This window comes from Manduca sexta, chromosome 12, assembly GCF_014839805.1.
Source record: "Manduca sexta isolate Smith_Timp_Sample1 chromosome 12, JHU_Msex_v1.0, whole genome shotgun sequence".
Taxonomy (NCBI): domain Eukaryota; kingdom Metazoa; phylum Arthropoda; class Insecta; order Lepidoptera; family Sphingidae; genus Manduca; species Manduca sexta.
The window spans coordinates 13,970,166-13,982,392 of record NC_051126.1 but is presented as its reverse complement, the minus strand read 5'-3'; the positions used below and the strand labels follow the sequence as shown (position 1 = coordinate 13,982,392).

At 38.5% G+C, this 12,227-nt stretch overlaps 3 protein-coding genes and 1 long non-coding RNA gene across 8 annotated transcripts in view; 1 reads left to right on the top strand and 3 right to left on the bottom strand.

Moving 5' to 3' along the window:
• Positions 1–116: 116 nt before the first annotated feature.
• LOC115448765 lies at positions 117–4,025 on the bottom strand. 2 transcript variants are annotated; one of them, XR_003939121.2, is made up of 4 exons: positions 3,862–4,025; positions 3,413–3,539; positions 2,649–2,798; positions 117–1,815 (listed from the first exon to the last, which is right to left on the bottom strand). It is a non-coding gene; the product is annotated as an uncharacterized LOC115448765 (long non-coding RNA). The 2 variants fall into 2 exon arrangements; XR_003939122.2 differs by lacking the exon at positions 3,862–4,025 and adding an exon at positions 3,624–3,850.
• Positions 4,026–4,537: 512 nt separating this feature from the next.
• On the top strand, positions 4,538–5,090 carry LOC115448763 (28S ribosomal protein S33, mitochondrial). Its single transcript, XM_030176322.2, has one exon. The coding sequence runs from the start codon at positions 4,670–4,672 to the stop codon at positions 5,027–5,029; it is 360 nt and encodes a 119-aa protein (XP_030032182.1). The 5' UTR covers positions 4,538–4,669; the 3' UTR covers positions 5,030–5,090.
• Positions 5,091–5,799: 709 nt separating this feature from the next.
• LOC115448756 lies at positions 5,800–7,815 on the bottom strand. Its single transcript, XM_030176309.2, has 3 exons — positions 7,436–7,815; positions 6,841–6,988; positions 5,800–6,191 (listed from the first exon to the last, which is right to left on the bottom strand). Exons 1-3 carry the CDS (start codon positions 7,680–7,682, stop codon positions 5,984–5,986), a joined length of 603 nt encoding a protein of 200 aa, XP_030032169.1. The 5' UTR covers positions 7,683–7,815; the 3' UTR covers positions 5,800–5,983.
• A 421-nt stretch (positions 7,816–8,236) lies between these two features.
• Positions 8,237–12,227, bottom strand: part of LOC115448768 (tuberin) — a 32,493-nt gene continuing 28,502 nt past the window's right edge. For all 4 annotated transcript variants that reach the window (XM_037437777.1, XM_037437775.1, XM_037437776.1 and 1 more), the window contains 2 exons: positions 11,915–12,055; positions 8,237–11,785 (listed from right to left, as the gene is read on the bottom strand). In XM_037437777.1, coding sequence (XP_037293674.1) covers positions 11,381–11,785; positions 11,915–12,055 — 546 coding nt within the window. In that variant the 3' untranslated portion in view covers positions 8,237–11,380. The remainder of the gene's footprint in view (positions 11,786–11,914; positions 12,056–12,227) is intronic.

The window sequence follows — 12,227 nt, the reverse complement described above, 5'->3', positions numbered from 1 at the left end:
TCATTATAGTACGTTGGTGTAGCTCACCTATATAAAATGTTCATGTGTTTGCGGGCATGTGGGGGATTGACACGGGATTTTTACTATTCTTCGGTATAAAAAAAAAAAAACGCAACTTGGAAGATATATTGTTTATTTTATTTATATTGCAGTTAAATATTACATTCAGAAACCTTACTAATATTAAATGCGATTGTTGCTACGTTTATTCCAGAAATTTGCTCCTACGGTTTTTTATTAAATATATTGTGCGGCCATCGAACAAGTGACTTGAATATGTACAATATTCTAGAGACTTTTAGCAGGAAAGGTATATCATGCGGGGGAAGTCGCGAGCAACATCTAGTACATTACACAGATCACACTTTTTATGTTAAATTTGGTACTATATCTAAAAATAATGTAAAAACGAAGTATTAGTCAACAAAATACACTTACTTGAATCATAACATATGACTTAATAATATAAATAAACGGATAAAACTTTCTTCCGAACAACGTCATAAATATTATATTCTTAGTTACATACCTACATAATCACAATTGATATTTAGTAATGTAACCTATTATACATCCTTAGTGTACACTTAATATGTTTGATCTTAAAAAGGTAATGATATAGTGCTGATTGCATCGCTAACATATAACAGGGTAATTTTGACATCGCATTACTAAATGAAACCACATACTTATCTTCTTGAATATAACACTTCACAATAACTACTCGAACCGTAGCTGTAAAACAAAAAGTGTGCAAACAAAATAAATATCAATAAATAGTACTTTTAATTTTATGCGCTTATTACAGCTCTAAGACAATACGTCGCAGCGGCAACATCATAGTTTCAATCAGAAATACACTCACGCAGTTGCCATTTTCGCACTAAACTACAAAATGATAAATTAAAAAACCAGGAAAATATAACTGTGAATATTTGTTATACATGGATAATATGTGGGACAATGTTACTAGAGGTAAAGTCGAGTATGTGGTTTAATTTATTAAAGCAGTGCCAAAATGAGTGTATACATAGACAAGTTTATCTTATAACAGCTAGACAGAAGTGCTACAGGGACACCAATTATTTGAGATTTAGATTAGGTATATTGAAATATTTTACCACAGCTCCCACTACTCGTAACATCTAATAAAATTGCAATTTGAATTTCATTATAGCTATAAACTGACAGGATATTTCGAAATACTTTTCTATATTCTACTGGGTGTTGTCTAAGGTTAAAATCACTCATAGTGAAGCAGTCGACACATTTAGATGCATTCTTATATAGAAATTTAATAATATTCTAAGAGAGCTTAGTATCTAGTTAATGCAGGCCGTGTGAAACGCCCAGCCTGAGTTAAAGAAACCATTATTGAACACATGCGATGTTATGATGCAACCCCATAGGCCGATGTTAAGCCGCTTTAGAGATACAGTAAATCGCATAAGTCATGAGCACAAGTAAATTGGACGAAAGTCACATGTAAGCCAGAGAATGAGCATGGACAGACGAACCAATCGCGCGAAACATTGGACATCAAACTGACCAATCACGCGCGTGCTCACGACTCGTGCCTCTATCTGTACCGCAGGACAGTCATATCCGTATCATTAATCAGTCAGTGTCATCCTGCGGAATGAATCGCTTTAACATGAAGCTCGGGTGCATGAACTCAGGCCCTGAATGCAATAGTCAGTAACCAGTGTCGTATGTTGTTTTGTTCTTGAGAAGACTCTTCACGTAGCCAATGTGGAATGCCAGCTTATTGTCCAATATTTGCACTCGATCCATCTCCTGCCTTGTTTCCAAAAACTGCGGAATTACAATGCATAATTCTATTAAATTCGTTGATAGGAGGTAAATGATAGGACCTTTGTTGGAAGCAGATAAATCGTAATATTGCGGCAATATTCAACAATACTGGGTGCTGGATCTATCGAGAAGAGGTTTAAATGTTTACACAAAGTGTACTTTTATTGAGTCGGTACTGACATATTAAGTATTTTGTTTATCACTAACATTACAGATTAAAAGTATATTTGATAAATCAAGCCTCGACTGCTGCTTCTCCAGAGCTAGTCTGTTCTAGGGACCAGGGATAAAGACAACAAATAATCAGTATATTTAAATACTTATTCCTATCAGCTCTACTACAGATTGTCCGTGCAAGAAAAACTTCGGAACGTAATGAACAAACCAGAACAGCACATACAGTAAAACACAAAAAACTATTTTAATATTTTTTGAATTTGTTGCAAAAGGAGATTTGTTTATAATGTACTAAAACAAATAGACAAGTGGGTCATTTGATTAGTGTTCTCCACAGCTCATAAACTTCCACAAGACGTGCTTAGATACTAGAAGTAGGGTCATGGAACCATATCCGATTATTAATGTAGGTCTTAGGGGGGTAGCGAACAGGGTAACCGTCCAGGGCTCGCGTTTGAAAGAGGTACAAAGAAAAATCATTACCCTCCTTCGGCAATCGGGTAAAAAGGTCTCGCAAAAATCTGTCGCCCAGAGCTCGCATTAGTTAAGATCGGTCATAAACGGAAGTAGGTAATAAGCATTAGTGAGGAGAGGAGGTTGTTTGGATTCCCATAATAGGACTAGTGTATATAAAAGATCAATAAACCGATGCTTACTTTCATTCTCACCTGAGTCAACATATTTTCTTGCTTCGTGAGCATCATTTGGTATATTCTCAGCAGCATCATCATATATAGATACCAGATGACGAAACAGAGTACGCATGTATTGTTTATTCTAAACGAATAGCTTTTCCGTGTTTTACGCTGCAGGTAAAAATACTTCGGTTAATATAACTAGTTGTAGTTCGATTAATAGACCAAAATCCTTGTGAAAAAAAACATCATGGATTTGAGCCACGGTTTTGAGCCATCGTGCGAGATGAGATGAGATAAAAATGATTTACCTAATATTATCAAACTAAACGTTGTGTTTAATTCTTTTTTGTTAGTTTTTGCACTAAGTAAATTATTTTGACACGCTTTAATTTACCCAAAAACGGGGATACGAGCTTTTCGATTTCTGCCGACGTTATGTCTGATCATAAATAATCGTATTTTATGTTATGCGTCGGATGGTGTATCTACATCCTGCTAATGGTAGGTACTTTGTGTGTTCCTGGATAGTCACCATCGGACACAAACACCGCCATAGAGACCCACGTAAGTGTATAGCATTCCAGGAGCATACTGTGTATATCCGGCTTTAAACAAGCAGACATAACTGTGACAACTGGCGAGGGGGAATAATCTCGTCAGTCGACATTATTTCCGGACCCTACTCTACTTACCATTAGGTGCAGTGGGGTCACTTTGTCGTGATTTATATTTATATTTAAAAAATGCTAAACGACACCGATTATAAGATATTAAGTACTTACATTATTGATTACTAGCTGAGTTTCTTCAAGCATCCAAAATTCATGCGTCTCGTCATCATCCATTTCTTCGTTCTAAAAACTATCTACTTGCCTTATTCTTAAATGTAGAGACTGTTGAAGTACGTGTCTACAAATAGAAATGGTCGCACTTATTTACCAACGTTTATTAAACATATAACATAAAAAAAAAGATTACATTCTAGGCACTTACCAACAAATACCAATGAAAATTAACATTTTATCGAAAACATTAAATGACAAGTTATTGATCTAAGGTAAATGCAAGAACTGTATTAACGATTATTTTAAACAAATGACAACCGACAAGTGTCCGTAGCAAACATAAACTATTATTGATTGATTAGCACTTGATTGCACTCAAGGGGTAAGTAGTGGATACAATCAGAGCAAAAATGTAATATTATTAGGGTACAATGGGGTATACATACGGCGGTTGAATTATATGCACAGACTACTGCAGATTCTACACATTATATGGCCATGCATAGACCCGTTTTCTAGTTAAAAAGGAGTGACAACAAATTCATTGTTTTCGGAGACTAGCGGAAGTAACATCCTATACAGAGGGCGGTTGCCCTATAGCAGCTAACTTCAAGCTGGCCGGGCGGCTGTATCGGACAATATGTATCCGGAATGGCGTTCCGATTTCAGAGAAGGAATAATAATTCATCATTATATATTATAATATAAAGTCCCCTGCTGTCTGTCTGAACGCGACAAAAAACGTATACAACGGATTTCGACGAATTTGGTTCGGAGACAATTTGAGACCTTGGGAAGGACATAGGCTACTGTTTATTCCCGCAATAAATACTAGGACTATTGCGGAAAAATCTTTCATATGGACGAGATCGTAAATATAATATTATAATGTTCAAATACATATGTATTTTATTTAAATAAGTGATCAAGAGTAAAGTAACTAAAACAAAACAATTATCATTTTTCCATCAAGGAAGAAACGAAAGGCAGTCAAAAGTGTCGACAGACAATATCCGACGATTTGATTTCAAATCGATGTTAACCATTATCGAGTCTGTGAAATCGAACAATTACAAGCAGATTACAAGCTTACATAAAAACAAACGCACATCTCTAAGGTTACAAATGTCAACTGTCAACACTTATAGGTTATGTCTTGGAAAATAAATATTTGAATTTCGGAGGATGAGTGTTGTGTTATAATATCTTAAATTTACTGTATTTGTAACACACGACGTTGTAAAAAATTGAATAATGGCTACAAATTATGCAAAATACGCACAGCTGATAAACGCGTCTACGAACTACGCACGTCGTATGCAGAGACTATCCAACAGGATCTTCGGAGAAGTCGCCATTCCGACAAACTCCAAGTCTATGAAGGTAGTTAGGATATTCTCCGAAAAACCGCTGCATACTAATGAAGAAATCATACACTATTACCCGAAACATGTTGAAACTAGTGCCTTGATGTTGAAACTGAGAGAGTATGGCTTATTCAGAGACGAGCACCAAGACTTCAAGGAGGAAATGAAGAGGCTGCGCGAGCTTCGCGGTAAAGTTAAAGTTTGGAAAAGAAAACTAGACCAAAACAAAGAGTTAAATGTTCTGTAGATACTTTGAAATGTAGAGTTTATGTTGTAAGATAGCAATAAATAGTTTAATTTAACTGTAACACTTATTTATTATGAGCTATCCTTGAAGATACGGGACTCACATGAAATTACGAATATTGTGCACTTATCAAGTTCTAAAATCTTTTATATGTAATACAAATACAATCACATAGTCTGATATCTATTAGCCAAAGAAAAAACATTGTACCCCTTTTCAAGCATATTGTGCATACAGAGATTTGGTAAAGTAACATCCATATAGGGAAGAAGTGCAAAAAAAAATTGATAATATGTGTCTTGAATTTTGACCACTAGACAACTAGTTAAAATGAAACTATTTAATCTTTCATAGTTCTCTCTGTGTATGAATATTGCAGTCTTCACAAAGTCGAAACATGGGGAGTAAAATAAAACATAAAATACTGCAAAAATAATTTAGTAAAAAATTTAACCTGATGTTCTATTTTACTCAAAATGTTTGAGAATAAAGCCATTCTTGTTTTGCTTGTGCAATACGCTGCCACTCTGAGGTACTGGGTTCAAGTCCCAGGTTTAGCAGATATTGTTTTGTTTTTGCTATCAGCCCAATTCTGGAATTAGTTCCTTCCATGACAACAGGCTTGCCCTCTATCACATGAGACAGAACACATATGGCAAAAATTGGGTGCCATGGTTGCACCTCTACACTTTAGAAATAATCCCATCAATATAATTCAAAAGCTTTAATGATATAAACTTAAATTAACAGAAAACATACTTATAGTTTAATTAACATCCTGGTATATAGCAAACAAGTATGTACTAACTTGTACAATACATAATTCCATTTTAGAAGCCAATATAACAGCTAACGCAACAAAACGTGTATGGTGTATTATACAATAGAATATAGACTTGGTATACTTGGCAAAAATATTTTTTTTTATATTTTTGTATAAGGCTCATGAACAAACTACACTCTGGTCGCAACTCTGAAAGATTTCTTGTTTTTGGGCCTCGTGTAGAAGAGAATGAATAGGAAGAATATGATAAGTGCGGCTGATGGTAGCACTCCAGCGACGATGAACATCCGCGTCGGGGAGGCAACATCATCTGCCCACTTGGCGTATGAGTTGCCGTAGAGGAAGGTGTGAATTGTTTTATGCAGCCATGGCTCGTACCTGTTGTGAAAATTCATTTCTCGTAAAAAATGCGCGGTTGCAATGCGGCATAAATACCCCGAGCAAGAATTACCGTGTTATCGTATAGAAACGTAATGGTTTCGACAAAGAAGATTTTTGTATGGAAATTTGAACAGCGCTCTAGTGAGCGTATTTGGAACTAAAATACGGCAGTGTGCAAAATGCGCACGCGTAAACTTCGAATAGTTTATCACGTATGTAAAAGTAAACTTTACATGTGTGGGAAACGGCAGTTCGAATTTGTATTTTTGACGTAATATCTTTGTTACAGAACGATCGAGTAATACGACTACACGATAAAGCCTAAATTCCTGCTAAGGGTATTAGGGCAGTTTACATGTGATTAACTCATTACAGTAGTTTATTCCAATTTATTAGTTGGTGAACTATTATTTTTGTTATACAATCTGGTAACATCATGTTTACTTTAGTCATTTTGTTATAAAATAATAAATGCACCATCATTAGTGTGGCTCGACGAGGCCAATAGCTTTGTTGAAATCTCACAGACGTATTAATCCCTGCTCATTTTCCTGCGCATATTTCCACTTGCATTTTAGAACTTTAAAGATTATTATTTATAATGGCGTGGTTTAGTTCGTCAACATTCTGACAAAAACGTGCTTACCCTTTAAGGTATTCCTGAGCAAGAGATTCGTTTATAAGTTTTTCCACGGATTCAAACGGACTGTCCAGGTACAGTAGACATATATCCAGCTCAGAATCGGGGAATGGAAAACTGGCGTAAATCCTACGCGCAGTATCGCTCGCTAACCCTGGATGGATGGAGAAATGGATGAATTTATTTATAATTTAAGATTCTATGTCATGTACATATTATTTCATTATAAGCTCTCATTTGGAGCGTCACAATTTTGCGACACAACTTTATTTGGCCGTATAAAAATGGCATAAATGAGAACGAACTTGAGAAAGGATATCTATGGATAAACAAAGCGGGTAACTATCCGTTATCCATGTTAGTCAGTCTGGAGTAATAAAGTTATTACGAAATTATTATTTTAGAATGTCGACAGCCGAAAGATACCCTTCAACAGTCGATACAATTATGCCGTCGTGTTGGAATCGAATTAATAATCAGAAGTTCTCTATAAGCAATTCTGCAAACCCGCATTAGCCCAGCGTGGTTGACTAAAACCCTTTCAGTAGAAGAGGAGGCTCGGGCCCAGCAGTAGGACACAATACGAGGCTGGCAATATTACCCATAAAATAGTCTCCGCAGCCCGTCTCACATTTAAAGACGGCGAGCTGCCCGAGCGGCAGTTCGTCGATACAGCTGCTGCGCGTGAGCACCCACCGCGGCTTCCACAGCGCGCCTTCGCAGTCCACAGTCGCTTCTGTACATATCGTCAGCCGGTTCTGCCCTGTTCCACCGTACAGGCTTTCCAGAAGCTCGTCTTGCGGTGACACATAACTAGCTAGCAATACTATCAGTATTATTCTCAACATTATATTGTTTTCCTTATATATTTAAAGAGTAAATAAATACAATTGTAGACACATGTCAAATGTTTTAGTACCTATCAGCAAAGAGATTTTAATAAATTTATGAATGTATAAGGCCAGTATGATTTTTACAATATTCATCTTTGATGTAAGTAGTAAAAATGTATAATTCTCCAATTGTCTAAAACCTTTTTTACATTTATGTTAATGTAGTGCGAGGAAGCAAATTGAAAAGGACAAGGACGTGTCCCAATAATCTCCATCCTATCATTTATATGTATATATTACATGGATCTTAGCAGGGCCGTAGCTACCGCCGTATCAGGCGTATCAGTGATACCGGGGCCCAGGAGTGGGACCCTTGGCCCATATTTACATTAAAGTAAGCGGGCGCCCAAACATTCACACTGCCCTGAAGAGCCCTCGACAAATATAGATATAGGGCCCCTTTATGGAAAGCTACACTATTGGACCTTAGGTTAATTAGGTTACTAATGGCCAAAAAATATATAACAAATTCCACGAAGATATTGGGTTTAATAAATGAAATATACGAAAAAATAGCCATCATTTATTTGATTACAAAATCTTTCGTCAGGAAATAAATTGCTACATAAAATATATTTCAACAAGAAATGCCTCAACTGCTTAAGGACTGGTCGCTGTTGTAGCCGATGGTCGCAGCTCTGTGCCGGCCTGGTGTGGGCGGGGCGGGGGGAGGGACATACGCGTACATACTAACACCTTAACGTTACCTTTAACATTACTCAGTTCACAATCTAACTTTAGATACGAAATTAAACTAAGCCGCAGACAAACGAGGCAATACATATAGTTACACAAAGGATAAACATGAACAGGGCGCGTGCGCGTGCGCCGACGCGGCGGTGCGAGCCGCAGCACGCACGCACGGCCGCGCACGCGCACGCGCACGCGCACGCGCACGCGCACGTAACTCAACGTGAGAAGCGTGTCGTGCCACGTGAAGTGGGTGCAAAACTGTGTCACTTACAAGGCGGATACCGTACTAACTTTAACGACTATGTGAAAAACGCGAGACCCCGTAAGCGAAGCGTATTCGTAGAAAACCGTGCCAGCATTCGTTTATACATATTTTGTCCGTATTACTATGTTATTTTTTTTCATATTTGTAACTGTTAATGCTACTATCACATCTTACAAAAAAGTATATAATTTTTCATTTTGTTAAAAAATGTTAAGAGTAGAATACGTTTGATTTTGTCTGGAAGTCGTAGCTTAAGCAAGGAGCCGCTTATCGTACGGCGGTGCGAAGTGGACGCAGTTGGGAGGCCGCGAAGGCGACGACACGAGTTGCCGCGTATCACACAACACAAGCTCACGCACTTATCAGTGGCGGTTAGGCGCGAACAGTGCACTCAAAATCCGCCGAATTACCGTTCTCCGTGGTAACGGAACTATCTCATTATCGGGTATGTTCAATAATTTTTTTGGAAATCCACCATCGAACCCTGGATTTCACCAGTTTCACAGCCATTTATGCTGCCACTAGACCAAGACCTATTACATCGTAATAATCGCGAATTCATGCAACGAGTTACGAGCTTACTTTAATACATTCAAGCTTAAATCATTAAAACATGCAACTGTGGAGACTCGAATACAGTAGACGTCACTTGTTGCGCAACATCTAACATGTTTAGCAACGTTGTCGAGTGACGTGTCGTATAAGTGTAAGCAACTTGACGCGTACTGCGTGTAGTATGTTGCGCCTCAAATGTAGTCAATACGAGGTATGTTGCGCAACATTTTTGAGTTGCGACGCGCAAGTGTGTCACCGCCCTAACGACTAATTGGCCAACGAGCGGCGCCATCTTGAACCATAATTAACAATAAACAATGAATTATTGAACATAATTATTATTTTTACTTAACACAACTTAAAACTAAAAGGAGGGTGTAAAAGACTGCTTAAGAGAAATAAGGAGAATCAATGTTCCATAAAGATAAGAGGATGTAAGGAACCCTGCATAGATCTTTGAAGCCCAGGATATGATCAACTGCGTAATGGAGTATAACCCAAATATTCCTTATTCATGTAAAGTAGCGCAGATTTTGGACCTTGGTGTCCAGCTTTTGGACACCATGTTCGCCACGATTTATAACCTAAACAACACAATATGCTTGTATTAAACTATTTTTGTCAAAGAACATCAAATTCCCTTGTCACTTAAGCAACCTCAGCAACCCTCAGAACCGTGTATTTGTCATCTGCGCCGCTCTTTGGCCAAAATTATTTTTCCTTACATTTCTATTTACAATTCATTCAATTATAATTCATAGCTCCCGCCTATGCAACACATAGGCGGGGCCGTCGCCATGTAAAAAGGTGTTTATGTATTATAAAAATTCATTACATAATATCTAGTAACGTCAGAGGGTCCTTTACCCTCTTCGGGGGTATATCCGTCTATTGAAATCACAGGCGTTCTAATTGAAGGATAGCTTTTATGGCCGTAAAGTTAAATAGGGGAGTTTTGACTCTCTTACCTATACGGATATTGAAGCTGTCCTTCGAATAAAACACCCGTAATTGCAAAAAGACGGATTCGCCCTTATAGATGGAATAGGGACCTTTACCTTAAAAAAATCAATCATTTACGTTGAGGTTTAGCGTCAAAGCGGGCTAACGGAGTGGTGATGAATGATTCAATAACAAAACTAAATCAGGCTTTTGGTATATAGCTGATATTTGTATAACAATAAGTATAATACGCGCTCCGATTTTAGCCGCTGTTATACATCATCGTTGACGACAACAAACGTTTCTTCGAATCTAATGCTTTTGGCGTTATTACCAGCACAAATTTTAGACATTTTGTTGTCACCTAACACATTAACACCTAATTACATGGAAATATTTTGTCATTACAAATTTGGGATTCCATGCTCGTGACGTCTTCGAAATCTATTTTGGGTGCGCGACAAACGCTTTGAAATGGGTTCTGAATTTGAATCTTAAGATTTATAATTAATCAATCAAAATGGCGTAATTCATGCTTTATGCTGATTGGTTAATTTTTATCGATTTGAAATTGTAGTTTTTAACTGTAGCGTTTTTATATTCAATAATACGGAAATTGTGTGAGAAAGATTAGACACACATGCCTTTTTTCGTGCTATTTAGCATGCTATAGTCTGAAAAGAAATGACGGACGTGTTTACACGTTTATATATGGTTTGATACACTTATGTTTTATAGTAGTGCATGGTCTCGACGCAAATCGATGGCTGCATGTCCAGTTTATTGATGGAACTACAGCCTATTTCGTCATAGAGTATTTTACATAGCCAACAATATTATATAAGTGTTTTATCACACACACGTGATTGTTCGCCAATGTCTTAGACGTCAGATGGCGAAAGTGTGAATAAAAGTATTACACAACAGATTCAGTCCGTAATATGTGCTTCTTACTCCCACTGAGAAATCACTTAGAATAGTGATGTTGTGAGTGACGTGACTTCAGAAAATTTTAAACGTAGACGTAAAAACGCGCTTCAGAAAACTGTCTTTATCGATGTCAATTTATATTGCTGCCCGATATCTAAGAGTGAAGACCATTGTGACTTGTAGCTTTAACCCTAAATAGCTGCCCACGAAGGAGACAGAGTATTGTATCGAGGGAGAGAGATGGAGTGTGGCGTGTGCGTGGTGGCGACTAGGTGTAGTCGTTGAAGTCGTCGATGGCGACGCGCAGCGCGAGCGCGGGCGCGGGGTAGGGCGCGTGGTAGGGCGCGGGGCGCGCGGCGGCGTGGCGCTCGTGGCGCTCGGCGGCCACGCGCGCGCGCAGGCGCTTGATGGCGCGCAGGCGCTCCAGCCAGTTGGACGCGTAGGCGCGCGCGCCGCCCATGTTGAGCGACTGCGAGATCTGCGCCGCCAGCGCGCAGTGCAGCGCCACCTGGCGCGCCAGCAGCGCCACGTTGGCGTCCGACACGCACACCACGTGCGAGTCCAGGTGCGACAGGAACTTCGTGCGGATGCGCTCGTCCTTCGTCTTGATGAACACGCGGTTCATGCCGTGCTCGTACGGCTCCACCACCACTATGCAGAAGTTGAACTGACCCTGCCACACCGACAACCATTAACACTATTGTGACAATTGATAAATATAAACACAAGTTCCTTCTGAATCAACATTATTGATCCTTCGAGCCAGATACCAAAAATAAGTATACTATATAACCCAACAAACCTTAATAGTGTGTATGTTGAACTCGGCGCCGGAGTCGTTGTATACTATCGACACGAAATCGTTGCCGATGTATTTCCGCTTCTCGTTGCACGTGGGGTCCTTCGGGGACGAGGGCATCGCCGTCGCCACGTGGAATAGAACCTGATGATATTTACATACACACTCTGAGTCAATTAAGATGTTACTAACAAAAATATCTATAGTCTGACCAAGATTATAAAACCTGCTTTAGAGATATCACTGGTTTTAATAAATATTTCCATATTCCATCTTACATATCACAACATGGCGGTGTTTTTTATTTTTCTGGTCA